The sequence below is a fragment of the Fonsecaea multimorphosa genome, assembly GCF_000836435.1.
Source record: "Fonsecaea multimorphosa CBS 102226 unplaced genomic scaffold supercont1.6, whole genome shotgun sequence".
NCBI classification, from domain to species: Eukaryota; Fungi; Ascomycota; class Eurotiomycetes; order Chaetothyriales; family Herpotrichiellaceae; genus Fonsecaea; species Fonsecaea multimorphosa.
This window is the reverse complement of record NW_015971640.1, coordinates 1,142,973-1,170,152: the sequence shown is the minus strand read 5'-3', so window position 1 is coordinate 1,170,152 and position 27,180 is coordinate 1,142,973. Positions and strand designations below refer to the sequence as shown.

Below are 27,180 nucleotides of genomic sequence, written 5' to 3'. Positions count from 1 at the left end.
GGACGAAAAGCGGCGATATACCACGGGTGGGGGTGTCTAGTAGATATAAGATACGACGCCTCGAATGCCAACTGTCAAACACATATGGTGGCTTTTGCTGCTTTTCCTGTCCCCAGTTCCCCCACAAGCCAGAACTTGTATTCGTTTTAGCGGACCTGCTGGCGATTATCCGGCCGCTGAGCCAATCCTTAAATTGGCATGGATGGATATCAGATGGTTCAATATGCATGGCTCCGCCAACTCAGTAGGCGCCTCGCCTCGCCTCGCCCTCGCCTTGCCATGCCATCAAGAGCAAATCAGGTAATCCCCGCCACCCCACATACCGCCGAACGCTACATATCGTCGCGGGGAGTCCACATCTCCAACTTCAAATGGATAACTATCCTAGGTAGGTAGGTATCAGGTCACCATTGTTCTACAATATACGAGGCAGAATTGGCTTACTTTGCTTACTTTGTCTCCCGGCGCAACTTTGTCCGGCCCGGCCGTCCCACCTTGTCTCCATCCCAAAAGCGTCCCACAGTCGTCAGTAGGTATATCTGAACAACGCCATTTGCCATATTTTGTCTCGTGCATACCAGGGTTGCCGTATACCACATGATTTTTCAGCCAGCCCGCCAGCTGAAATCCCACACCCATGCTGCTGCTCGCTAACGCGCGGCCTCCCCTCCCCTCAGCTCCTGTAGAAACAATCTTAGAAATCAAAGTCGATAGACGGAGAGATTAAATACCCCGGCATGCCGTCGTGGAGGGCCTTGCTTGATCCCTTTAATTATTATCATGGGCCCAAATACCCACTCGTGCTAGAGGTTCGAATATAAAAATTGAAAGATAAAAAGACGGGGAGGGTTAGAAAACAGGACCAAGTCGGAACTCTAGAATTCGACATAAAAGAGCTCTTGACCTCCAAGCTTCAAACTCCCATTAGAAGAGAACAATCCGAGAAAGCGTGGAAAGACGAAGGGAGAAACGAAAGATCATGACCCAAGAGCACCAGCATCGCCGCATCCCCAAGAGTGAACAGATCCTCGTCACCGGGGCAAACGGATATATCGCTTCGCATATCATCGATCTCCTCCTCGAGGAGGGGTACAATGTCCGCGGCACCGTGCGCGGCGAGAAACCCTGGCTCAACAAGTTCTTCGAAGAGAGGTACGGGCCCGGTCGGTTCGAGACGGCCATTGTGACGGCCATGAACGTCGACGGGGCTTTTGACAAGGCGATCCGGGGCGTTGCGGGCGTGGTCCATGTGGTATGTAGTTTGTATGCTTGGTTGTTGAGAGGGTTTGAGCTGTTTTCGTTTTCTTTCCCCGCTCGATATGATGGTCGAAGTCATGCTGAAGCCTGGATCTCCGGCACGCTGTTATTGACCGGTTCCATAGGCCACAGACGTCTCTTTCAGCGTTGATCCCGACGCCGTGATTCCCGGCGTCGTTGCCGGCACCGTCAACCTCCTCAAGACAGCCGCGGCGCAGCAGTCGGTCAAGAGCTTCGTGTTGACGTCCTCATCCACCGCTGCTCTGATCCCCGAGGTGAACAAACGAATGATTGTCGACGAAAGTACGTCAAAGATCACTCACTCCCAAAGCTGAGAATACCCAACACACCCACCTCCAACCCCCAAAACAGGGGGCGAAATGCTGAAAGTATGCTGCGCACAGACACTTGGAACGACGCGGTCGTGGAGGCCGTGTACAACAAAGACGCCCCCGAGGAGGCGAAGCCGTATCTGATCTACGCCGCATCAAAGACGTTGCAGGAGCGCGAGTTCTGGAAGTGGGCGAAAGAGAACAACCCGGGGTTCGCGGTCAACAGCGTCTTACCTAACATGAATGTATGTCTTCCCGCACCGTCCACTCTCTCCACCGCCCTGCCACGGGTTTGCGCTAACTTCAATGCAACCTTCAGCTCGGCCAACTCTTGTTGCCAGAAGGTTTCGGCAGCACCATGGGCTGGACCCGCGCTATTTTGGAGGGTAATGGCCGTGTGCTCAACGTGCTCCCACCGCGTGAGTTAGAGCTGTGCCAATTCTCAGTCCGCCGCTAATCGCCTTTTGCTTTCCAGAATGGTATGTCGACGTCCGAGACGACGCCCGAGTCCACGTTGCGGCGCTGCTTGACCCGAAAGTCGAAAACGAACGGCTTTTTGCGTTTGCAGGCCCCTACAACTGGACCGATGTCATCAATATCTTGACCAACCTTCGGCCGGACAACGACAAGATCCCCAAAGCTCCTCCGAATGAAGGGCGTGACCTGACGGATATCAAGGGGAGCAAGAGGGCGGAAGAGCTCATCAAGTCGTTCTTCGGCGTGCCTGGCTGGACGAGCCTGGAGGATAGTCTTGCCGCAGGCATTGCTGACCTGAAGTAAGCTGGTGTTAGATTGATTGACTCGATACACTCATCCAAAACCACGATCTCTGTTGAAGTAAGCCAAGGCATCTTTTCCCCAGCAAAGACAAGCCACCGGCTGCTTTCACAACCCATACAAACTTCTGCCGCACCTCTCCCTGGGTCTCCACAATTATTCCTTCATATATTGTAGTACTCCATTTCCTGTCAACAATTCGGAAGAAGCCAACCGGTCCTTACAAAAGGGCTTAACTGGGTGCTTTGGATGATTGTTACCTGTAGAATCCCCCGAAAAAAAAACGCACCGTCGTGAAAAACGCGGATAGGACGTTTCACTTCCCTCGAGAACACAACCGCAAAATAACGGTGCGGATGTCTTCTCGAGGAAAAAGTTTTTGCTTCAGTCGAACCCTCGTTCGAGAGATTTCAGAGGAATTTTGAGCTTGTTGCTCGTGTTGCTTTTTCTTTGTGGGAGCAATCCTGGCTGGAGGCTCATCTTACACCTTGGCTGTATCCCTGTCACTTCCTGCCACACCTGGAAGATCCAGGAAGATCCTGCTTGTTGAACTTGAGGTCCATCTCCTTTGCATCAATTGAGCCCTTGCAGTTCTGAGCGGCAGGGATATCATCCGATTTTGGAAGAGGGAGTTCTTTACCAAAAAGCCGTAATCATGCCCATCCTCTCTCCCAACTGTCGTCCTGACAATGCATAGAGCGTGGAACACCGCAAACAAGGAAGTGAGTGTCTCCATTATCGTTGGCCTTTTCTTTGGCTGTCTCGCCAAGAAGTAGATGCCGGAGCCGGTTCAGTGTGGCTCCGAGCCGAGTCGGTGCCTGGGAAATGAGAAGCCGATTGGCTCTGGCTTTGGAGTCGAAGTGTATATTGACAACGACCTCCGACTCTCTACCTTATATACTTCCTCGTTCTGTTCGTGCTTTGATATCCATATACTCTTTGAAAGCTACATCTCGCACATGCAGACCTTGTCGCAAGAGAATGTCAGCCGAAAAATCCAAGTTGACCCTATCCCGCGGCTGGCCCGAAAAAGGGGTATACAGTTGGTCGCCCTATGTGACAAAGGTTGAATTTCGGTTTCGACACGCTGGGCTGGCTTACGACGTCGAAGCCGGGTCAGTCAAGGTGGCGCCGAAGGGCAAAATTCCGTATGTGGATCTTGGGCCTCTTCAAGACGACGGTCACAATGGATCCTCTCTCTTGGGAGACTCGACTTTCATCATCAACAGGCTCCTGGGCATGGGCCATCTTCCGGATCTGAATGGGAGCTTGCCCGAACAATCGAAGCTGAATGATCTTGCTCTTCGAGCACTGCTGGAAGACAAGTTATATTTCTACCATGTGAGTGTTTGTCAACATTTGGTCGTCAACAGAAGGGAACTCACACTGTTTTCAGATGCGGGAGCGGTGGCTCGAGAATTTCTACGTCCAAAGGGAAAAAGCTCTGTGGTCGATGCCGCTCCCAGTCCGCGTACTTGTTGGGTTTCTCATCTATCGAGGCGTCACGAAGACATTACATGGTCAGGGAGTTGGACGCCTGACCAGCGAAGAGGTGCGAAGTTTGAAGACCGAGATCTGGCAGTCAATCGACAGCGTTCTCAAAAGGAGATTGCAGCAGGCTTCGGGTGACGGCGAGCTAGTTTGGCTGCTGGGTGGAGAACGGCCAACCGAAGCCGACGCGACTTTGTTTGGTTTCATAGTTTCTGTGCTCGTCAGTGACAGGTGGGTATCCCAAGTCCGTGTGGCGTAGCAGGAAGGCACTGACTTCGCACTTTAGTGCTCCAGAATCAAACAAGCTCGTGAAAAGCTTCCCCAGCGTCGTCACATATGCGGAAAGGATACACAACCGCTACTTTCCGGATTATGAGAAATGGACATAAGTGGCCCGTTGACAGGAGCCTCAGACTCATGTCTTGACTCAAAGACAACTGAGAATAATAAATGATGAGCGCAACGGCGGGACTTGCGCGAGATCCAAAGCCACGCATGTACAGTCGATCTCGCTTCAGCGTGGACTATATCGGGCATGAAAGATTGAACTGTATAGAAGAGCCTTTCGGCCGTCCTCGGAATCCAGGAAATGCGTTGGAAGGTAGGAGTTGGAGAAGCCGGAAGCGTTACTTATCAACATTCAACGTGCGGTCCGGGGGAGCAGTGAATATGTAGGCTTGAAGTTTGCACCATCCCGCGCACGACCTAGAAGCAGGCTGATGAACAAGATATTGCCCCTTGACTCCTGGAACTGTCTGTCATACAGACATCACACCTTCCGCTCCCTGCTCCCGATCTTCCTTTGCCGGCTGCGAGATATCTTGTGTCGAGTCCATCGTAGTTTGGATCTTTCTCAAAACTCTGGCAGGATTGCCGGCCGCTACATGAAACGCAGGGACATCCTATTCAAGCGTCAGAGAGGAGACTTTACCCACGAGAAGGGGGATACCCAAGCTTGGTACCTTCGTCACCACACTTCCGGCGCCAACGGTGCTACCTCGCCCGATCGTCACACCGGGCAAGACAATGACATTTCCTCCCAGCCAGCAGTCGTCGCCAATGTTTATCTCTTTCCCAAGTTCGGGACCTTTGGTTCCGTTCCTGAGCGCCGGGTCAAGAGGATGCGTTCCGGAATAGAAGCTGCAGTTCGGCCCGACCAAGGTACGGGCACCAATGCGGATGGGACAGGTGTCAACGAAAGTGGAGTTGAAATTCACAAATGCCCCTTGACCCAGAATAATGTTGAAGCCGTAATCGGCATGAATTGGGCTGCAGATCCAGGGCTCCTCTTCGAGGAGCTTGTCGTCTTCCACCAAAGATGGCCGCGGTGGTGGAAGGGGGCGAGTGTCGTTGGTAATCCTGTGAGGCAGGTATAAGCCTTTGCACAAGAGCTTTCTGCGCACGCGACCGATATTTCGCTCACCTACTCTCTCCATAGCTCGATTACTCTGCGCCGGGTTGTCGATTGGGAGGAATTGAACTTGTCACAAGCTTGCTTGCATCGGTCTCGAGCTGCGATAAGTTCTGGGACAAAAGCATGATAGAGCTCGCCTCGCTGGGCCTTCTGCCATTCTGGATGATCATACATGTTGCCAGAAGAGGTGCACCACGAGAGCTTGAATGGGTGATTGAAAGAAAGTGGAAGAAGCCCTTGTTGAGGAGAGGATACCAGATATCGGAACCGGAAAATAGTTGATGCGATAGAGCCCGCCCAGCCGTTGCGAGAGTCTTATGACACAATTCTGCAGACGCTTTGAGCCTCTCGACAACCTCCTCTGGCGTTTCCTTGCTATTGTTCTTGTCAGTTATGCATTCCTTTTGATCCACTCATTCTTTCTGATCTGTTTAAAAATGCCATTTGTGGCTTGTCATGCAGTGTGGGCTCTTTGATTGGCACATTTGCCAGATAACAACCCCTTGAACAGCCACATCCTCGTGTGCCGCATCCGCCTACTCATGGCGACGCCATTTGAAAACATGTCCGACTCCTCAGCGCCCAGTTCTCCAGGAATCATTCATGAATTCCCAAGAGATCGGATTCAAGAACACATCAACGGTAGTGCTCGCGCGAATTTGCAGCCCATGTACATCCCGCCACAGTACCTGCCCGGGGGTAAACGGGCACTCTCTGGGGTTTCCATTCGTGCCTTTGCGTTGGGCATTGCATTGGGCATTTCTACGATCCTCACAGTGGAGCTGGTGTACTGGGGCAATGGACTTTGGAGGGCACCATGCTTTGTTGCAACACTGGCACTGTTTCACTACCTCGAATTCGACATGACGGCAAGATACAATCCACCGGATGCCTCAATCTCATCCTTCCTCTTGCTGTCGAATGGCATGGGATATGCCGCCGCCCACACCTCGGCCATGCTTGAATTACTGATTAGGTACTGGCTATACTCTGACTACGCGCCAATATGGCTGAGGCTGCCATTCCATATCCCCAGGATCTTTCCATCACTTCCATCCTCCATAACAGTTGGGCTGGGCGGCGCTTTGATCGTCGTGGGACAGCTTGTCAGGAGTGCCGCAATGCGACAGGCAAAGACAAACTTCAACCATGTTGTGCAGTGGACGAAGAGAGCAGACCACGTCCTGGTGACGGACGGGGTCTACGCCTTCTCAAGACATCCATCCTATTTCGGATTCTTCTGGTGGGGTCTGGGAACACAGGTGCTGCTGGGGAATCGCATTTGTCTGGTAATATACGCTGTGGTGTTGTGGAAGTTCTTCCACCACCGCATCATTCGTAAGTCGTTGCTTCATCGTTCCCTCATATCTCGCTGTGCTGATAGTTCGATGCAGATGAAGAAAGGCATCTTGTTTCTTTCTTTGGTGAAGACTACACTGAATATCGCAAACGCGTCCCTGTCCGCATTCCATTCATTCGTTGAGGTTTGAGCCAATCTTCAGGCTCATCAGCTTCAAGCGCCTTCAGCCGTCTCTCGATGCTTCCGCTTACGACCTTGGGGGTTGGATTTGGGCTTGGATGTTGACTCGACTGTTTGAATTTTGACGGAATGGTATATGGGTTTGGGAATCTGGTCGAGCCAGGGTACATCGATTGCATCCACGTTGTCTCGGACAAATCGCAGAAGTGCTTCAGCGCCAGGCGTCCCCTCCCCGACACCGACCACGCCGACACGGGGCTGGTGCAGTGCTCGAGCCACCTGCTCTTCGGCCTGAGAGGACCATTCCACTAACCTGGCCCGAGTGGTTGGGGGAGCCGAGGTTGCTAACAGCAAAGGTATTGAGGAAGTCATTATGTCAGGCAGATTCTGGCGGCAAACAAACACGACTGAGAGATTTGCATGTGAATGTCCTGATGATGGGTCGACGTCTGTGTGCTGAGATAGCACTTGGGGCTTCCGGCTGCGAGCCAAAGATTCAAGCCTGCGGACCGTGCTATTAAACCCGAGAGTAACATGGTCGTAAACATCGGGGATCCATTCTGGCATAGAGTCTTCTTGCGTCTTCTTGTTTATTTTCCCGCCTCTCCCCTTGCCCTTGGAACGCGGAACATGGTCGCGTCTGAAGTCGCCAATGGGCTGCAGCAGCCGCAGGAGGAGCTGTAGGAGTGCTTGCTCGGTGTCAGGAGAGATGGAGGGCCTGGCAAAGGAATTTGTGTTAGTTGGGGGGAAGGTTGCAGGAATATTGTCTCGTGTTAGATAGATACCATTGTGGCTCTGGGTATGGGAGGGACAAAGAATGTACAGTTGCTGTTTTCTTTTGTTTGTCCAGTTTGTCCATGCTGGCAGTCAAACACGGCGTGGATTGTAGAGGCAAGAAAACTTCACTGGGTGGTGACAAAGGCGCAGGCGAGGCATGACGTGTGAGAATGCCAGGAGTAGTTTAACGTTGTTGGGAGCCTAAAGCCTCTCCTCTAGGTTTGCACTGCAGTGACTGCACTGCTTGCACTGCTTGCACTGCTAATGCTCACGCGCCAGACGCGTTTGGTGACGACGGGAACCGCCAATAAGCAAGTGTGCCGGGCCGCTACTGGGCCCCTACCAACTCCGTCTAGTAAATCAACGGCAGCCTGCAAGCCTGGTCCATCTCTGTCCAACGACCAACCGACTCACAAAACCACCATCTAGACCCTTTTCTCCTTCTCCCCATCTTCAAAAGAATTTCATTCTACGTGACTATCAGTAGGACTCCTCTAATTATTCCCTATCCGCCTCTGCATTTCCCAGTCCCTTGTCAGAAAAGCTATCTAAGGCTAGGTAAAGATACCTGGGCCCCGCCTCCTCACAACCACCACCACCGCCGAAAAGCACCCTTCGGTTTCCACTGGCCGCTCCAACGTCCCTAGTCTAGAGACATGGCCCAAGTCGACATCAGTCTATCTCTTCCGGACTGGCTATTTATTCAGTGAAGACCCGTGGTCATCAGTCATCAGTCGCCAGCCGTTAACCCTTCCTTTCTTGATCAGCCGTTGAAAATCAGGCGCCGTTGTCACCGGCCTGGTTTGCCTTGTCCCTGAGTGGCGGCCTTCTACAGCTTTTGCCAAGACCTCTCACTGCCTCACCTCAACCACTCTTTCACTCTCCGATCAGTTTCGTATTCACCGCTCTTGCTCTCCTGGTTGCGGATCTGCCGCTCCTGCGGGCTTCCAGATGCACCTCTCGTAACATGTCGTCCTCAATGTCCGATTCTTCGATCCGCAACCGAAGCGACTCCACCGAAGGTTCTGAGCTGCCTGAGCATGAGCACAAGCGCCCAAGGCTGAGTGATACTAAGCCTGATGGGACGCATGTCATGTCGGATTTACACCAAGACAACTCCAACCCCGCACTTTCTGTGCCAGTCGTCCTTGCAACCGGTGATGAGGAAAGAGCCCTCGTCAAGACACCGCCGCTGCCTCCCAGAAATGTAGCCCCTCCCGCCATCATATCCCCCACCAGCAAGGTGACCATCAACACCCGCCCGTTGTCCTCTCAATCAGTCACCCAACCAACCACCGAGGCCGAAGGAGCGGGAATGCCAGCCAGTCTCTCACTTTCCGAAACCTCCACTGTTGGCGGCGACTCAAAGGGAGACGTCAATGCGGCTCTTGCCCCTCCACACCATCAGCCCGAGTCGGCGGAGATCATCTCGATATCGTCCTCCCCGAGCAAGAGTCCTGAAATCGAGATTGCTGAGCCCGAAGACTTTGACCAAGATCCAAACCAGACAAGGTGGACTGGTCGTATCAGCGGTGGAAGCCCCTCTGCATCTGTCCTGAAGTCGGTTCCACCCGGTTATGTGAATCGTACATTTCCTTTTTCCCAAGAATGGGCACCAGGGAGCACTCATAGAGTCATTGCCCGCATAGCGGAAAACTTCCAACACGCTGGTGGCCAAAATGGCGCGATATTCCGTCAGGTCAAGGACTGGATGATCGAATTTGTCTCCGACTGCGACGAATTTTCCATGACACTGCTTGAAGAAGAAAAGGACTTCTGGCAGCGACTCCCAGATCTCATCGAAGGCCTGCTACGCCGAGAGGCAGGCCCGCCTCCTGGAGCTCGGACCGAAGACCTCGTCGACTTCTTCGTTGCCTTCGCTCAAATTGCCAAGCTTCTAATTGACTTCGATACCCAAAGACTACGTGTGCTCCGCGAGGATCCAGGATTCGGGGATTTGAAGTCCTTCAACTTGTTGTGTGCTAACTACCTACAACCTCTGACATGGATTCTCTCCGTCCGCATTCCCTTCTACGATGCGTTGTGCCGTGCGCACAGTTTCGATCGGACGCACTTCTACACACTCGTCATCGATCGCCTTGGAGACCCATCCACAGTGTCCATATTGCCTTCCATCGCTGCCCTGCTCTCCGAAATGTGCGCTCTCATGACCAAGCGAGCCGATTTATTTCGACCTTTTCACAATCTGCTCCAGGTGACCAATTGCATCATGGCTCCCATCACCAACACGTACAGTACGGAGACCAACTTTGTCTCTGCGGCATTCTCGCAACTTGACCACATCCGCAACGGCGCTGCAGAAATCATTTTGCAAGCAGACAATGCCATTCAACAAGCCATCGTGAAGCAAGCGGCATGGCTCAATCTAGAGACGGCGGGGAAAATCATTGATCTTCTCAATCCAATGGTGTCGACAATTGCGGTCGAGATTCCGCAGATTGGCAAGGACATCATATCTTCTGCTGGAGTTGGCTTCGCTGATTCAGATCTCACTGACCTTCCCAGCACAATGCCATACGCCTGGAAGTTCAAGACACTTCGCAAATTCATCACCAATGGCCGGATGGAACTTCGAGTTTCTGGCGTCGACAGCATGTCAACTGATCTAGTTCAAGTGTTCAAAGAGCATATCAGTGGCCAGGCGCAGCCTGCAATGTCTCACCCGTTGGTGAGGTTCTTAGTCAAATTTATCAAGGAGAACCAATTGGTGGACTATATTGTCGGCGTCGACTCTCACCCACAATTGATACGTCGAGCCCATAATGTGGTCGGTTTCCTCTGCGTCTCTGGGACTTACACAGACGCCGACACAGACAATATCTGGAAAACCATCGTGGAGAGCCAAGACCCACGGACTGCTCACGAGGTTTTCAATCTCCTTCAAATGTGCTTCACTGTATACGATCTTCATGCTCTTTACTACATATGCCAAAAGCTGTCTGACTACCCCATCCAGCGCTTCGATTTGCACGTCTTGCAGTTCACTGCACTTCTATTTGATAATCTCAGAACGAAGACCGGCATATCACCTCTGCATCTCACATTGGCCACGGATCCAATAACCCGGAAGCTATGCATACGATTGCTGCGAGAGGCCTCGATGGAGGAGAATGCGTCTCTCGAACAGGCACCGCTGATACGGCGCGACTTTGCACAGCATCTGACTAATGTTCTGTCTCTGGGTCGAGCGGAACTTACTTATGCAACGATTGACGAGGAAGAGCGGAATCAGATCATGTCCGAGGCTGCCTCAAACCTTGAAGCCCATAGCGAATATGCCTCTGGTGATCTCCAGGTCTTGAACTGCTTGTTACCAATGTTGGGAAGAGACGGAGTCGCCGAAGCCACCGAAAAGTTCGACCTGCTGGCACTGCTCATTGCCGACTTCGCATATTTACGGGACCAATTCGATCTGATGGTGGCACACGGTGTTCCTGTCAAATCGATCGAGACAATGTATGAGGTGCGATCCGCGTGCCTATATTACTTCATTCTCTATGTAGCCGAGGTCTTCACCCCAGATCTCGTGCAGGTCCTTTGGACGTCCTTCTATTCGTTCTCCCGACTCCCTACTTCCGTTAGGGCTCGAGCGTGGGAGACCCTGACCCATGCAGTGAGAATCAAGCAGAATAAGGACGAGAATATCCTCCTGGACTTGATCATCGAGAAACACTTACCGACTCTGGTTCCTCAAGACTACAATGAACAAGTCCTAGAGTTCATCAGGGTGTCGATTTTGTACACTATCAGACGCACCACGGAAAGTATCTCTGACACTGAAGACGTCATTGTAGTACCTGGGATCGAGAGAATGTGGAAGGTCATGTTGGATGCGCCTCCCAACACTGTCGAGAATCAAGCGACCGATTTCATCATTCGGACATACTTGGATAACAACCTTGTCACCCGAAGGTCGAAAGAAGTGATAGACGCGACTCATGCTTCTCTCGTGGACCGCTCCGTGCAACAGGTTATGGCATCTGCATCCAAGCTCAAGTCATACACAGATGGTACCATGAGCGGCGAGGATGAGCCCATGGTAATTATTGCCTCTGAGGACGAAATCCGCGCCGAGGAACTGCGTTTTGATCGGTCTTTACTATTCCTTCGGAAATTTCTTGAGGGCATGAAACTACGACCACGGTACAGTCCAGTTCCCGACCAGCAGATTCAGGGACTGGCAGAATTTCCGGGCAAGAGAGGGGAAATTGTAGAACTCAAGATTCAGATCATGGCAAGCAAGTACTTCACTGAAAAAGTCCAAAATATTACCATCGGGTCCGAGAACACTTGCGACGAGTTGCACAGATATCTTTGTGAAGCGAGTGGCTTCAGTCAGTTCTCGGTGTTCAACATGGGGCAAAAGGTTTTGCTTGCAGAACAATCGACAACCATCGCAGAGTCCAAGGTAGCCTCCGGCCTCCTGATTGTTCAAAAACAATTGAACACGCCGGAGAGTCCACCAACCCGGGCCACTCGCGCGACCTCGCCGGTTGACAACAAAATTATGCACCACTTTGATGACCTTTACGAGCTGCTTGATGCTGACGAGCGCCTGTCAAGAGAGGTGTACACGTTCCTCAGCCTCTTCTCCGCGCAAACAGAACTGGTCCGAGTCGTACGATCCAGGGACAGGTCGCCACTGGAGCTTCTGCCTCCAGGAAAGCCTTTCAGACTCTTGTATTGCGCTAGGGCTTTGCGGTCTTGCATTGAGGATGAGTCGTTCAGCTCGAACCCGGATTCCCAGTTCCTTATCTACAGCATTCGCACCATCGTGCAAGTGCTGCCCAAACTGGATTTGAATGATCCATCAGATGGGCTCCAGATGTCGATTGCACACAGCTTGATAGAAGCACTTCTCCTAGCGTTCCGAGCCAAGGTCTCACCAGAAACATCGAGCGAATATGTTGTGGATCATCAAGAATTCGCATTGCAAACTTCGAGGTTGCTACGTTTTGCGCTAGGGAGCCAGAACACCAATGTGGACGAAGTTTCATCCTCAGCTATGGTGAAACTAGTCTTGGAAACTTTCATCGAAGCGTGTCTGCACGATGAGCGAGTTTGGACCTATGTGGATGCTGAAGCTGGCTTCGAGGATCTGATCGTCACTGCTTTCGTTGAAGATCCCCGTGTCGATGTGCGGCATTCACTTCTCGAGGTTGTGGTTGGTTTGACTGGTGCTGTGGGAGCAAAGTTGTACCTCAAAATCAACAATCCAAGAGCACCGCGATCGCGCTTTCCAGCAGCTTCCATCGAAACTTGTCTCTCTCATTTGTGGACCGCTCTAGCAGACATCCTGCCCCACGCCTGTTTGCAGCATGAGCGGTGCGCCGAAGTCTGCGAGACAATGCTAGCTATCCTGAGGAGGATAGGCAAGTCTTTTCCTATCGAAAGTATCAAACAATACTTTGACCAGTGGATCTCCATCCTCCTGAAGCACGAGCATGTCGAGGTCGTTGGTCAACCCCTCAAGGATCACGTCGTTGCCTGTCTTACCAAGCTGCTCCTCGAAAGCTGCAAGCTTCTAAAGACATCAAATGCTCTTCCTCCTGGCAATCAGACCATCGAACAGATCATAACCTTGTTCCTGTTCCCACCCCTCTCCGAAGGTGGTGCTGGGATAGATGAGAGCTCGAGATTGCCGGTCCTGGACAGTTCCGTGCGTGAAAGCCTATACAGCCTCATTCTTGCCCTGTGTCAAGGCACTCGGGAGCTCGCAACAGTTGTCACCAAGCTGGGGGATGATTTGCTACCTCCAGACTTTTTTGAACCAATGTATACACACGATCGGCAGAACCTGCGCACAGATGTCGGCTACGCTGGACTACGAAATCTTTCGAACACTTGCTACCTCAACTCGTTATTTTCCCAACTCTTCATGAACGTGCAATTCCGGGAGTTCTTTTTGAACATGCTGGGCACAAACGAATCGAAACAGAAGCTCGTCCTCGAACTCGCAAAGGTCTTTGCGTATATGCAAAATTCCTACGAAAAGTCGATTGATCCCTCGATGGCGGTTGAGGCAATCACGACCTATGAAGGCGAGCAGATTGATGTGTCGGTGCAGATGGATGTTGATGAATTTTTCAACTTGCTCTTTGATCGCCTCGAGGGTGAGATTGATTCTTCTGCCCGAGCCGCATTCAGGTCGATGTACGGCGGACAATTGGTTCAGCAAATCAAGTCGAAGGAGTGCGACCACATTTCAGAACGCCTGGAGCCTTTTTCTGCCGTTCAGGTCGAGATCAAAGGCAAAGCACGCCTAGAAGACAGCCTTCGTGCCTATGTCGAGGGAGAAGTTCTTCAAGGCGAAAACAAATATTCTTGTACTTCATGTGGACGTCACGTAGACGCTGTTAAGCGAGCCTGCCTGAAAGACGTGCCGGACAATTTGATATTCAACCTCAAGCGGTTCGACTACGACATTATGACTGGGATGCGGACAAAGGTCAACGACGAATTCCAGTTTCCCGACACGCTTGATATCGCACCCTATACTCTCTCAAGGCTCAGTGATGAGCAGCAATCGGGAGAGCCAGACTATTTCCAGCTTACTGGTGTCATTGTCCACTCCGGTACTGCAGACTCTGGTCATTACTATTCGTTTATCCGTCAGCGACCGTCGGCAAAACCTGTCCACGAGTCGTGGGTCCAGTTCAATGACCAAGACGTCGGCGTCTTCGACACCAATCAAATGCGTGACAACTGCTTCGGAGGCACTTCAGAAGCTGGGTTTTATCATCTTCCCAAATTTTACAGCGCTTACATGCTGTTCTACCAGAGGACATCAAGCATTCGCAAGGTCGAGGAGCAATATCATTGCCATGACACAATCAATCCTGTGCGCATCCCGCTATCCCATTCACTGGAGCAGCACATAGCTCAACAGAATGAGCTTTTCTTGCGTTCTTACTGCGCGCAAGATTCTTCACATGCGCAATTCATTCAGAAGCTACTCGAACGCATCCCACAGAGCATGGACAGATGCAGCAAGGATCACACCCTCGAATCCGCCGTGATCGAGATGGTCCTGGACTATGTGCGCTCAGTATCCTCTCGATGCAAGGAACAGCCATTCTTTGAAGAGACTATTGCTGGTCTTCTCACTTGCACGCAGCAGTGCCGAGAGTGCAACAGAACAATAGCTCACTGGTTTCACAACCCTCGAGTTCTTGAAGATGTTGTTGTCCGTAGCCCCTACCAGGCGGTCCGCAAGTCGTTTGCCAACCTATTCTGTGTCACCTTTACTCGACTCCGCGCGCTGAAGATCGAACTAGCATCGGGTCCGGCATTCGATAAGTTGGCGAAGGAGTACCAGGGGTGGCTTCAGCCCTGTATCGGCCATTTATCTCGATTGTGGGACGTGGTAGCCAAAACAGGCCGTTGCTGGGCGGACTACTTTGGTCTCTTGTACAGCATACATCGGTTGGGTGACGAGGAAACCATATGGGTTCTCGAACAGAACTACCTGGAAAAATGTGTCGACATCATCATGATGCACCTGAATAATTCAGTCGAGTTCCCAGTGTCCAAGAAGCTCAAGACCCGATACCCTACGTATTTGAGTGCGCGAGAGAGGAATCGGCCATTCAACCATCCGGTGCTAGTCCGCCTCTTTGTCGGCCTAATCCTGAGAATCGACTTCCACCTACCTGTACACAGAGACTATCGCCATTATGACAAGAAGATCGGCTTGACCATTGACGAGGTGGAACTTCTCGGGTTCAACAAGATTCCCCCCAACCTGGAATGGTTTAGGCGGTTGATTGCAGGACGGCAAAATTCGCCAGCGGTGGACAGCCTTATAGAAGCGTTCGCAGAAGACCGACGACTCGCTGGTGCTCTCTCCATCGTACTGGTAAATGGACTGAATGATCGGAGTATTAACACAGCCAGCAGCTTCCTTCGACCAGTCTTGACATTCTGCGAGTATTGTGGCTCAGAGAATCAAGTATTCGATCTTGTTCAACCCGCCCTGGAAAGCATCGCAACAGTAGGTGTCGAATATGGCCGGGAGTATTTCGAGTTCGTCGACGCCTTGTTGAAGGTGGAAAATGTCCACCTCAACCTCGCAGCGGGTTTCCTAGAGGACGCGGTCCTGCAGACAGTGCATCAATGGGCGCCAATGTTCTTGCTGGCACCTAATGAAGGTCAATTCAACATCCGTCTCGGAACGGTGGACTTGCTGAAGAGGATCCTGTTCACCCCTTTACAGGAGCCTGCTCTCCTAGATCCCCGAGTCTACCAGACACTTGTCGCGACAGTGCACGATTTGGCGACTAGCTGTTCCAATTTTGTGCAAACCACCTTCTTAAATCCACGCAGCCGAGAGAGTAGCACGCTCCAGCCCGGCCAAGCCAGCCAATTGATCGATGTGGTGGAACATTGCCTGACATACTTTGAACTCGAAAATCCAATCCACGAGGAAAAGATGGGTGAAATCCAGAACACTATGATGGCATTAAGGGCCAAGGCTGAAACAGCCGTTGAGACTCTGAGCTCGGCTGACTGGCAGGACGGTAGCAGTGAACTGGCCGAATTGAGTGCCGAGGACTACGAGGATCCACTTAGCCCGTGAGATCTTTCGTACAAAACACTGTTGGGCATCCCTGGGTTCAAAGGGCACCAAGCGGTGGCCCTGGCGCAACTTTCGGCGTCATTGATTGGAAGAGTCTTCGAGATGTTTTGGGCGTGCACGTAGGGCGTCGATGGGTTGATCTGGGATAGCGAAGGGTTAATACTTCACGAGAACCAACATGAGGGTTCCCAATGACGAAGATGACGGATAATGAAAAAAGCGAGCAGTCTTGCTTGAAGAATTGGGATGGCACATCGACCAAAATGGTGAAAGTGGACCTTGCTGGCGTCATTGCTGCGGGCTGTTTCTTTGCAGTTGGTTCTTTATTTCGGAGATGGGAGGATTCTCTACAGTCCACCCATGAGGCGGCTGATTCCAACGAGGGCTTCGTGCATCCTGCGAAGATGATTCCGATTGGGAGCAGCTTGGGCAGGCGGGCAGGGGCCAATTTGGTGGAGCCTGGTTCAAAATGCACGGTGCTGGAACAACATCAGCTTTTGGGCGTCATGCTAGCCGACCTGATGGGAATTGTGGGAGCTGTCTGGGAGGCGCGAACGGTTATGATGAATGAGCGACTGATTTTGTTCCTTTTTTTCTTCAAGGGACTTGACAAGTCACAGGTGAAGGGGGAAAGGAGTCTCATCAAGACATGAGCGCCATCCTCAAACCCTCTTCTGTTTATCTTTCGATCAATATCCAGGGTGGGATGGAAGAACGGGAGGGGGAATTCAAGTCCGGTATTTCATTCATTCGTGTGTCCCCTGGTAGTGTCATGACTTTAATGAGATTCCAATGATGAGCAACGATCAACATAAAAGACCTCGTGCGGGTATTTGTATTTTCTGATCAAGTCGCGCTGGCTTTGCATGTCGTTGTAGTGTTGCCTCATGCCATCATCGTATATACTCCGTACAAGCCCCAGTCCGTTTTGCCGTGCTATGCTCTGCCCATTCCCCCACCCCTTGACCCTTTATACGCTGGACGACACGCGGAGATAAGACAAAACTTGTGGCGGAGCCGAACCCATTTCTCTTCCTTTCTTTTTTTAATCTTCTCTCCTGCCCTCGACAGCCATGCATGGCACCTTGATTCACAATGTCTTGACCCTCATCCATTCGCCCGTGCCGACTCCCAAATTCAGACCGTTCCTTGCCCACCACTCGCGGACCTCTCCTTCGCCGCCGCCACCGACGGCGTCTTCCATGGCCTCTTCAATGTCGCAGGTCTTGTACTCCACCCTCAACCCTGTCTTGCGACTGACGTCCTTCCACCACTGTAAAACGCCGGCGTGGCCGTTCTTGGTGGCGCCGACGAGGACCTGGTTGTCGAAAATCATCTTGCTGCCCTTGAACCGATGCCACAGCTCCAATACGGGGACGTGGCCGTGTTGGGACGCGAGGCGGGCCACCCCGTCTTCGTGCGCGTAGGGGATGCCCGACGTCTCCCACCACTCGATGGAGTTTGTCCGCCCACTCTGCGCGGCCAAGAGGATGCTCTTGCCGACCTTGAGAGGCATCTCGCGATCTGTGCCCGCGAGTTTCTGAGAATTCTCCTTCCACCATTCAAGCACCTCCACATGGCCCTTGGCACTGGCCGACTCCAGTGCCTTTTCGGTGTATGTGAGTTTCAGGCCGGAATTGAGCCACCAGTCCAGCACCTCTACGAATCCGGCGCGGGAAGCCCCGTCCAGGGCTTCGGGCCCATATTCTTTCTTGATCACGGCTGGACAATCTTTCCACCACTGCAGGATCGTGGGGGAGTTGTAGATCAATGACGCCTTGTGCGGCAGCAGGGCTAGGCCAAAGGAGGTCCAGAAGATGTCCTTTTGTTGGAGTGCCAGGTAGGTGAGCAGGTCGGTCATGGAGAAGCGGAAGATGAGCCGTGTCGCGATCGGGGACAAGGTGGTTGGAGGGTTGGAGGAGGTGTGGGTGGTGAAATATTTTTGGACCTGGGACACAGGTCTTGTGAGGATGGTGTATTCGAGCGAGGGAGGCTTGGACGATCCTGGTTGTGGGACGAGTGGCTCCCATTCGTGAGGGACAGGCAGGTGTGTGAAGATTCCTAGGCTGGTGGCGAGTTCCCAATCCCCTAGGTGGTCCAGAATGATGGTCCAAATTTCGCCGGGTAGTTGAGGTTTGGAAGAGGCGTCTTTGGAGAGTGGGAGGTTTAGGATTGCCGAGTTTGTCTTGCCATACGTCGTCCGCAGAACCGACTGGGCTTCACTCTCGATGGCCTCAATCATCTCCGTCGGTCCAGCCCATTGCCAGCGGAATTCGGGAGTAGCGTCTCCGTCTGCAGAATTTGCATCCCACTGAGCCAGGCTGGTGCCATTCTCCGAGAACTCAAAAATGGCAGGAGACAGAACGCGAACCCAATCCCATTTCCTCCGGAGTTCGGATAACTGCCTGTTCCATATGGGGTGTCTGTATTGATCCCTGCTCAACTCCGGTAACAGATCGATTCTCTTTGACACGTCCCAGCATCTCAAAACATGGAGGAGGACGTCGGTAGTGAAGCCGCTCAGCATAAAGGTGATCATTCCAGCGTCAATTGCGAGAAACATAAAATCGGCCCATTTAGCCAGGCGGTGGCCCAGCATCATGACTTCGTTGCGATGCGGATCTTGGGATTTGTTCTCTATCCATTGTACGTTGTTCAGGCTGACGCCAGGAGCCATGTGCTGTTGAAACTCGGATTTCGAGACTTCCGAGATCACTCGGAGGTTTAGGTTGGGGTTGTGCAGGAGGTAGGGAAGCAGTTCTGGTCCTATTCTTTCGCTCACGTAGAGTAGAGCATTGACCCGCCGTCGAATCGGGCGGGGCTGCACCGGGTGTTCCATCTCCTGAGACAGACTCGAAGGACGTCGAGGGACGACGGATGGGGAGTGTCGTAGGACAAATACACAAAAAATGTTATAAGTCTGGTGTTCTGAGCATTGGTGGCGAAAGTGGGTTATCGGGAGGGAGGCGGTGGGAGGGACTCGCGATAAGCGCTATGCAGCCCGGCGAGATGCGGAAGAGGGTTGATTGAAAAAGGGCTCGAGGGTTTGCTGTCGTGGACTGTGAGGTGGTTCGAGATTCTCTTTCTCGTTCTTTGCAGCCCTCGAAGGGGAATGGAGAGGAAAATGCACTTCTCGTGGGATTCGTGAATTTGATGCGGACAGGTATTATGCAGAGAGGGGAAATTCAATTATGGCCGATCCCTGCGATCAGACCATATGTGTGACCGCATTATTGGAGCCATGTGGCATGTGGCACGCCACTTGATAGGCGGCTGTCCTTCCGGGCCTGGTTCCTGTTAGGTAAGTCGACCTTGGCATCTGGCGGTGGGCAGCCCATTCCTACCTACCTAGGTACCTAGGTACCTACCTAGGTTCCTAAGTGACCCCCAGGAGTACCTCATACTGGGCCCCCAGGCGCACCCCCAGGCGGCCTCCACCACCACCATCATTGTGACCACTGACCCCTCCAACCATTACTATCACCCTCCACCATCAACCATCGACCATCAACATTCAATCCATCAGCCGTCACCGCCATCTTAGGAAACTCTATCCCCAGCCTGATGAAGGAATCAAGGCAAGATACCCACATTCTCTTCCCCTCCTTGAAATTGACACTTGCAACCAACAGAATATACAAGTAAAAAAGAGCTCCAATCCACTCAATTCCCGTCGCCTCCACGAGTATGAGCTACATTCCAGCCGACCACATGCCCCGAACCGACGTTGCTTCCTTTGTGCAGCAGCTGCAGTCGTCCAAGCGCATCGTTGCTCTGTTGGGGGCTGGTCTCTCTGCCTCCAGTGGCCTGCCTACCTTCCGCGGTGCTGGAGGACTATGGCGCACCTACGATGCCACTATGCTGGCCACTCCAGAGGCTTTTCAACAAGACCCTGGTCTATCCTGGCAATTTTATTCTTACCGCCGTCACATGGCGCTCAATGCCAAACCAAACAGAGCCCACCTTGCTCTGGCAGAGTTGGCCCGCCGGAATCCCAACTTCATCACTCTGAGCCAGAATGTCGACGGACTCAGCCCTCGCGCCGGTCATCCTCCTGCCCAACTCAAACTGCTCCATGGTAATCTGTTTGACGTCAAGTGCTGGGACGAATATGGCTGTGGTTATTCTCGCAAAAATGATTTCACAGACCCCATCGTCCCAGCCCTGGCCCTTCCACCCGATGCCCAGGACTCGCAGCTAAAGGCGGCCATCAAGCAGAAGCATGCTTTGATTCGAGGTGCCGATATCTCAGACGTTGATGTAGAAATACCCAAGCTCAAGCGCGAAGATCTTCCCCAATGCCCGTCTTGCAAGAAGAATCTGCTTCGTCCGGGTGTGGTATGGTTCGGCGAGGGGCTGCCGGAAGACGTGATAGGCGAAGTGCATGAGTTCTTTGACCGGCCTGAAAAGATCGACCTCATGCTAGTGATTGGTACGAGCGCCAAAGTATACCCAGCTGCGGGCTACACACACATAGCCCGAGAAAAGGGTGCTCGAGTTGCGGTCATCAACATGGACCGCAGCGATGCGCAACAGCTTACAAAGCACGATTGGTTCTTTGAGGGAGATGCAGCCGTCATTGTGCCCGAGATCCTGAAGAGCGTGATTGGAGAGGTTGGTGAGTTCGAGGAAACGAAGGGACCAGTACTATGAAGTCTAGCGATGAAGACGGTGAGTTGGGCGACGACGATAGGAGCCACACGTGAGTCAACATCTAATACGAAACATTTCGAGAGACAGGAGCACAGCGAACAAACTTTCTGACCAAGAATACGAGCCTGATGAGAACCTTGACGTTGTGCTCGGCATGTCCAGAACCATATGCCCTTGGAGACTGTATATGAGTATGTCCAGCTTCAGCCCGCGAGCTAGCTCATTAGTTTGAGTTCGCTCCGGTCGGAGAATTGTTGCGCATAACACGAATCGAATGTCATGAAAGGACCAAACGCTCTACTCTAGTGTCGGCTTGGACCCAGCTGCCTTGGCGGTTCTTTTGATGGTTTGTGGATCGTCATGCCGATGGTGCGATTCCGTGAGCTGGGGGCCAAAATCTTTGCACACAACAGCCACAACCCAACGTTCTTCTCGATCTTGCCGAGGAATCAAGGAGTACATCCTATCGTCACTATCAGCCCTAAGGACTCAAGGCTTCTCCGGCTGAGGACAGGCGAATCCCTTGGGTTACCCAATCATCACCTAAATGAGGCCCTTCAACCAGATATGCTTTCTTCCCGCTGCCTTCTTTTGCATCTCATTCGCTCTCGGCTGGCACAAGGCAACCAGCAGCCACATTCGAATATGCTACAAATTCGTCTAGAATGTGATGGACCTCGCTACGTGGTTAGTATTCTGGCACACGGCATGCTCTTGCTCAAAACCAAACTACGACTCCTGGTCAACCTAAAGTTTTGGTTACATGTTGTGCCTTTTCAAGTCGAACCTGGGCTTGAAAAGCAACATCTGTTCATGGCAAGTATCATATTATTTCTTTCACCTTCCCAAGATCAGACTACCGGCGAGGACCTTTGGACAATCCGGCGGGAATACTCGCCCGAGCTGGTCTTCGGTTTCCCACAATGGCGTCTACGAATCCTTTCTGGTCCTTTGCCACTCCTTTTACAGACAGCAGGCCGCCTGCGTCGTCCGGGAGTCTGAGCGGCGGCCCAGCTCATGGCGATCACATACGGGTGTCCTCCAACGATAGCGCTCAGAGCTACGCTCAAACACCGCCCGAGTCGGCTTGGTCCGAGGCGTCATTTCAAGAAGTGGGCTTCATCTTTGGTACCTCCCACGCCAAGAATATGAAAAGCTTGGAGGATACTGCGTCTGTGCGGTCTGGCGATTGGCCCTTGACTGAAAAATACTATGCTCTCTCTTCTGCAACTTATGATCTACGATGCCCAAAATGGACGCTCTGGAAAACCATCCTGCTCCCCACATCGACTATCATCCTGCCCATGGCCTTCCTTGTCGCTGGACTAATGGCTCTGATTTTCGGCTATAGGGTCAGATCCGAGGACAGCTTGTTTGAGGAAGTGTCCAATTCTCAGGCCTTGAGTGATCATGCTGTTGTGTTGGTCAATTATTCAGCGACTCGGATTGCGTTTGTCGCGTCGTGGGCGTCAACTCTTGCTCCTCTCCTTGCTGGCTTCATCATGAACCTGTCGAGTTTCCAGTCTGCGCTGCTCATGTATCTCTCCTCGTCGCGTTTTGAACAACAGAACCTCCCAACCCCGTATCAGTACAGTCTACTTGTTGGCCTTTGCCTGGCGTCAATGGGGAGACTCAGAAGGTACTTCTCCTACGCGAAAGAAGATGGAGTAGTTATTCCTCCGGCCCTTCGGCGCGCTGCACGGACTCTGACTTTGACACTGGTCCTTGCTTGTGTCGTCTTCGGCGCCGACACTGCTCTTCACTACACAACTTCAACCATCAACTTCGACCGAATCTCCGTCTCGACCGAGGCTCATGCATATGGGTATGAGTTATCGTCAGCATGTCTTGCCCTCAACCGTAGCGACAACTTTGGATTGCCATGCTCCCGCAATGGACAACTTGCGCTGACGGATTATAACGCCTACGTCTCAAGCCAGAACGAAATCTTCTATCTTCAGCACGACACATCCACTGTCAGCGAAGTACGCCTGGTCGACACTCCATCATACGAACCGTCAAATGCCACATCCTCCGGTGCTGCGAAGGTAGCACTTCTCATCCCCCAAAGCACTGGTTTGTCTCCTTTCCGTGACTTCCAAGCACACAGCACCGGTGTAATCACCACCTGCGAGCCCATTACCACCCTCTGCAACTGGACAAGCGGGGGTCCGGGAAATTACTACAGCCAATTTAACTGCAGCGAGAACTTTTGGGGGGTGCTGGGCAAGGCCCCCAATGTGAGCGACACAGGCATGCTCATCGACGATAGTTCTGTGCCACCCCTCGGATTCAAACGTGGCGCGGCCCTGCAATACTCATTCTTTATGAACAAAGAACTGAGCATTCTCTATGACGCAGCCGGTAATTTAGGCCCTTTCATGCAAGACTCGGAGCTCATCAACCCGGTCTACTTGGGGGTCGCAGCACGTTTTCAGTCTACCGCCCAACGCGCCGGTGTAAATATGTCCTCAGATCCAGGGATCTACCAGGGGCCTACACCTTATCTCGACTTTACACTCCGATGCCAGTACACGACATATCTGGTCGACTACAACTGGGTCAACTCATCGGCCAGAATCAACACGCTCACACCTTCCCCGAATGGTACGATCGCGGAGATCTTCCACGGATACAACATATACGGCAGCTATGACAGCTTTGACAACGATCTGCAGGACTTCATCCTTGAGGCAGCACTTCAATCCAACCCCCAGCAAATGGCCGATTCTTTCGCAAACAGCTATTCGTCGCGCGTGATGAGTGTCATTGGACCGTTCCTCTCGTCGCGGACCAACCTGCAAGAACAGACGCGTACCCCCTTGCTTGTGGCGAAAGTGCCGAAAGTGCCATTGGCGATTCTTGTCACGGGGTGTCTGTGCTACATCGTCTTTGGCGTGGCCAGTGCGACATTGGCATACACCGCGTTGAGGACCGTGGATGTTCGGGATCTGGCGTTTCGATTCAGTCTACCGGCGCTGGGGCTGCACGCTTTTCGAGACCACAATACCGAAAGGGAAGCCGTGGAGGTTGACAAGGTTGGGAAAGGGACCTGGGTCGAAGAGCAGCGCAAGGTGTTCAACGAGACGAAAATCAAGCGTGAAGCCACGAGGGTTGCCATCGAAGGCGAGCCCAGGACCGGCTTCATCTTGAAGAGTTTGGTCTAAACCCGGACTTGCCAGTCCAGTCTCATGGAGGAGAAGAACGGGTCCTTCTTGCCGGCAAGATTCGCCCGGTCTTTCCTGTACGCGCGGATAGAGTGCCATTTACATTTCGAGATTAGCAAGGCAGTCTTTCTTTTCCCCTGCTTAGCGTGTGTGCTAGACTGTAACATGTATATATGTACATGATTTGGACGTTGGCTCATCCTTTTTATTATTTGTATCTCCATTCTAGTACACCGTAGAGAAGTAACACCCACCATCCCCCCCAGCTACCTACCTGGTATTCACTCACATTCAGATGTGGCCCGGAGGAGCTACACTCCCAAGGGGAGGGCACCCACAGGGTCTGGTCCAAAATGAAAACTCATTGTATACATTTTATTCTTTCCAACTTCCTATCACACACCAAGACCCCCTTACCGCGACAAGGGCGATATTCCTCCGGTTCGAATCCAGGTCCTGTCAGGTCAAGCTAACAATAACGGGTTATGCAGCAGCAGGACCCCAATTCGAACGGCACCGCACCGCACACGGATCGATATTCAACCTCCCCTGGACTCAACTTATAAAAGACTTCGTAGTATAACCGGCCGAGAAAAACCAACCCCGAAAGGGGCGAGTTTCGCTTATCACTGAACCAGAGTTGAGCTGCTTCGTTGATAAGTTTTTTGCCCCCTGCGCCAGATTGTTCAGATGGTGCCATACTCCTCGAGTCGAACACCCTGTCACCCTGCTCACCTCTGATTTCGTATTCCTCGTGAGACTTTGACGAACTCAGATCGAGAAAGAATCAAAAGAAGAGCAGCCATGTGCCCTTTCATCAAACACCCCTGACGTTCTTCACGGCACCAAGGGCAGCCACCATCATGGCTGGCTAATTGCCAAGTTGAAAACACCCCTGACGACTTGCTGGGGCAGATTCAAGACGGAGATCGATTGGTCCAAGGCAGGGCGATATAACACCGTCGCGAGCGTCGCTAACCAGCTGCGACCGCCATCTTACCGCCTTCACCAACGGACTGTCTCTTGGTCCCATTCAGTCCCGGGGCACCAACTCCCCTCGAAATGAGCTTAATGCTCTCGAGGAGGAGCAGGTGAGCCACCTAGGAAATACGAAGAAGAAAAGGGCGATATCTCGTTTCATGTTGGCTGCACTTATGACCAGTCGGAGCTCGAGCCTCACTTAATTAAAGGCTAACTACTTCGTCGTGGTAGTCAAAAGTCTGGAACCATACGAACTAGCCAGCCATCTTTGTGTCCTTGCTGTTGGGCGGCCTTATCACCACCAATGGCCCTTTGGGTTGGCGAGTTCGCAATCATTGACCCTTGACAGGGCAACCTGGCAGCGAAGGGACAGTTCGGCCCCCAAACCCCCAAGCCTTTAGCGTCGACTTCTCGCCCAGGGGGCTGTCTTCGTTACGGTGCCGCCGCTGCATGTGAGAAAGCCATGCAGCCCTACGAAGCAAGGTGGGCGAGAAGCCCCCCCCTCTCTCTGAGAACTTCACCATTGCGTTCCAGCCCGTTTTCGTAAGCTTTCAGAAGCCACGCTATGACTGCATTGAACGGCGAACGGCTGTTGCCTTTAGCTGGGTAGCTTGAAGGTGGTGATGCAGACTCCAGCATCGTATAAAGACGAAAAGACCGTCGCTTGTATCTTTACGGTCCTCTGTTCTCTTTCGTCAAGTCCCTCTTAAGTTCGCCCCCCAAGAAGCGACAGAATCTGTGAGTCGTGATGGCGCTGACGAGGATACTAACCACCATTGCTACGTGTTTCCTGGTGTTTGGCACTGCCCTTGCTGCCGCCGATGTAAGCAACTCGTCGCAGCATATTGTGCCCAATGCAGCCGGGGACACGGCCATTGACGCTGACAAAGTCCGGAAATACAAGTCTCTTCTTGGTAAGCAAGTGTCTATCATGTCCCTCTTCTCCCGTGAACCAAGTTATTGACCAGCATTTGTGTCGCAGATGAATTGAGCTGGAGAAACAAGTTCGACGAGGGTCTCAAATGGCACGACATAATCGACAGTTACACCCCAGCCAATGCGGACTGCACGCCGAGATGTCTGACTTGCGCACCCGGCTGTAATCCAAGATGCTGTGCACTGGACAGTTCACAACAAGCGACCAGCGACAGTGACAAGGCCAAGAAGGACTCATCTCCTGACGCCTTCATCTCTCGCCCGAACTTTCCCGGCATCGTGCGCCCTCTTCCTCCCATCCCAGCACTCGGCTGTCCCTGCCACTGCGAGTCGTGGTGCCCCCGAAACGTTCAAATCATCTGCTGCTTCACGCCAGCTTCTTCCATGCCAGACGAACCAGCAGCAGCCGCGTCGGCGCGGCAGCAAACTGGCGTCGTCGATGATGAGGATGCACAGAAGACTCTCCTCGACCAGATCGTCCCTGGCACTCAGGAGCACTTCTGGGGCCACCCGAACCTCCCACTAGCCTGCCCGTGCTTCTGTGCGCCAACCTGCCCGGCATACATCCAGGCGATCTGCTGCACGACGCCAGGCTCCGACTCGCGCACCATTCGCGAGCCTCCGCAAAAACCGCACGACGTCCTCGCCATGGTCACCGAAACCGTCTCGGGAAACCCGGTCTCCGTACTCGCGGCAATCAACCTGACAGTCTTTGACAGCTTCATCACCATGAACCTCGTGCGCGGGCTCCACCGGGCCAGCGAGATCGCGTACAACCACGAAACCAAGACGTTCGAGGTCACGCTCGCCGTCGCGGTCCGAGGGCTGCCCAACGGGGCGAAGCAGGCGCTGGCCCACACGTTCGTGGTCGTGGACGGATCGCGCCTCTTGGAGGAAGAGCAGATCTTGCTCGGCGCGGGCTTCATGAACAGAATCGGCGTCTCCCACGCCGGTGGAGCGTTGAGTGTGAACAAGGACTTTTTGGCGCCGTTGGAAGAAGGCCTCCCTGTCCTCACGGGCGTCTGAGGCAACCGAGCCAGAGAAGGGAATGAATGAACACGACTTCGAGTCAGCCTTTGCGTGGCATGGGGTCGGGTGAATGAATTTAGCCGCTTAGATAGGCATTATGGTAAGTGGATTTCATAGTAAGAAGGGGCAAGAAATGAATAGGCCGGCTGCGTCTGTGAGACCTCTGCCTGCGTGTCTTCCCGCGCCTGGCTGGCTGGGGCCACTTCACCATTTGCGGTCAGAAAAAGAAAACAACACGTTTCTCAGAGTCAGGGGAATCGTCAAAAAGGACATTAGAAAAAAATTGC

The 27,180-nt window shown here is 52.7% G+C and overlaps 10 protein-coding genes across 10 annotated transcripts; 7 read left to right on the top strand and 3 right to left on the bottom strand.

Annotated features, from left to right (window-relative positions):
* Positions 1 to 979: 979 nt before the first annotated feature.
* Z520_04164 (uncharacterized protein) lies at positions 980 to 2,369 on the top strand (the record flags this gene model as incomplete). The annotated part of the gene is made up of 5 exons (XM_016774674.1): positions 980 to 1,252; positions 1,383 to 1,560; positions 1,662 to 1,834; positions 1,909 to 2,008; positions 2,065 to 2,369. 5 exons carry the CDS (start codon positions 980 to 982, stop codon positions 2,367 to 2,369), a joined length of 1,029 nt encoding a protein of 342 aa, XP_016634601.1.
* A 978-nt stretch (positions 2,370 to 3,347) lies between these two features.
* Positions 3,348 to 4,246, top strand: Z520_04163 (uncharacterized protein; the record flags this gene model as incomplete). The annotated part of the gene is made up of 3 exons (XM_016774673.1): positions 3,348 to 3,707; positions 3,763 to 4,088; positions 4,144 to 4,246. The coding sequence occupies 3 exons, from the start codon at positions 3,348 to 3,350 to the stop codon at positions 4,244 to 4,246; spliced, it is 789 nt and encodes a 262-aa protein (XP_016634600.1).
* A 369-nt stretch (positions 4,247 to 4,615) lies between these two features.
* Z520_04162 (uncharacterized protein) lies at positions 4,616 to 5,445 on the bottom strand (the record flags this gene model as incomplete). The annotated part of the gene is made up of 3 exons (XM_016774672.1): positions 4,616 to 4,759; positions 4,820 to 5,216; positions 5,285 to 5,445. 3 exons carry the CDS (start codon positions 5,443 to 5,445, stop codon positions 4,616 to 4,618), a joined length of 702 nt encoding a protein of 233 aa, XP_016634599.1.
* A 389-nt stretch (positions 5,446 to 5,834) lies between these two features.
* Z520_04161 (uncharacterized protein) lies at positions 5,835 to 6,754 on the top strand (the record flags this gene model as incomplete). The annotated part of the gene is made up of 2 exons (XM_016774671.1): positions 5,835 to 6,609; positions 6,666 to 6,754. 2 exons carry the CDS (start codon positions 5,835 to 5,837, stop codon positions 6,752 to 6,754), a joined length of 864 nt encoding a protein of 287 aa, XP_016634598.1.
* A 30-nt stretch (positions 6,755 to 6,784) lies between these two features.
* On the bottom strand, positions 6,785 to 7,610 carry Z520_04160 (uncharacterized protein; the record flags this gene model as incomplete). Its single annotated transcript, XM_016774670.1, has 2 exons — positions 6,785 to 7,469; positions 7,537 to 7,610. 2 exons carry the CDS (start codon positions 7,608 to 7,610, stop codon positions 6,785 to 6,787), a joined length of 759 nt encoding a protein of 252 aa, XP_016634597.1.
* An 885-nt stretch (positions 7,611 to 8,495) lies between these two features.
* Z520_04159 (uncharacterized protein) lies at positions 8,496 to 16,127 on the top strand (the record flags this gene model as incomplete). Its single annotated transcript, XM_016774669.1, has 1 exon — positions 8,496 to 16,127. The coding sequence occupies one exon, from the start codon at positions 8,496 to 8,498 to the stop codon at positions 16,125 to 16,127; it is 7,632 nt and encodes a 2,543-aa protein (XP_016634596.1).
* Positions 16,128 to 17,217: 1,090 nt separating this feature from the next.
* On the bottom strand, positions 17,218 to 18,966 carry Z520_04158 (uncharacterized protein; the record flags this gene model as incomplete). Its single annotated transcript, XM_016774668.1, has 1 exon — positions 17,218 to 18,966. One exon carries the CDS (start codon positions 18,964 to 18,966, stop codon positions 17,218 to 17,220), a length of 1,749 nt encoding a protein of 582 aa, XP_016634595.1.
* An 848-nt stretch (positions 18,967 to 19,814) lies between these two features.
* Z520_04157 (uncharacterized protein) lies at positions 19,815 to 20,780 on the top strand (the record flags this gene model as incomplete). The annotated part of the gene is made up of 1 exon (XM_016774667.1): positions 19,815 to 20,780. One exon carries the CDS (start codon positions 19,815 to 19,817, stop codon positions 20,778 to 20,780), a length of 966 nt encoding a protein of 321 aa, XP_016634594.1.
* A 923-nt stretch (positions 20,781 to 21,703) lies between these two features.
* Positions 21,704 to 23,947, top strand: Z520_04156 (uncharacterized protein; the record flags this gene model as incomplete). Its single annotated transcript, XM_016774666.1, has 1 exon — positions 21,704 to 23,947. One exon carries the CDS (start codon positions 21,704 to 21,706, stop codon positions 23,945 to 23,947), a length of 2,244 nt encoding a protein of 747 aa, XP_016634593.1.
* A 1,729-nt stretch (positions 23,948 to 25,676) lies between these two features.
* Positions 25,677 to 26,890, top strand: Z520_04155 (uncharacterized protein; the record flags this gene model as incomplete). Its single annotated transcript, XM_016774665.1, has 2 exons — positions 25,677 to 25,842; positions 25,911 to 26,890. 2 exons carry the CDS (start codon positions 25,677 to 25,679, stop codon positions 26,888 to 26,890), a joined length of 1,146 nt encoding a protein of 381 aa, XP_016634592.1.
* Between the last annotated feature and the right edge of the window lie 290 nt (positions 26,891 to 27,180).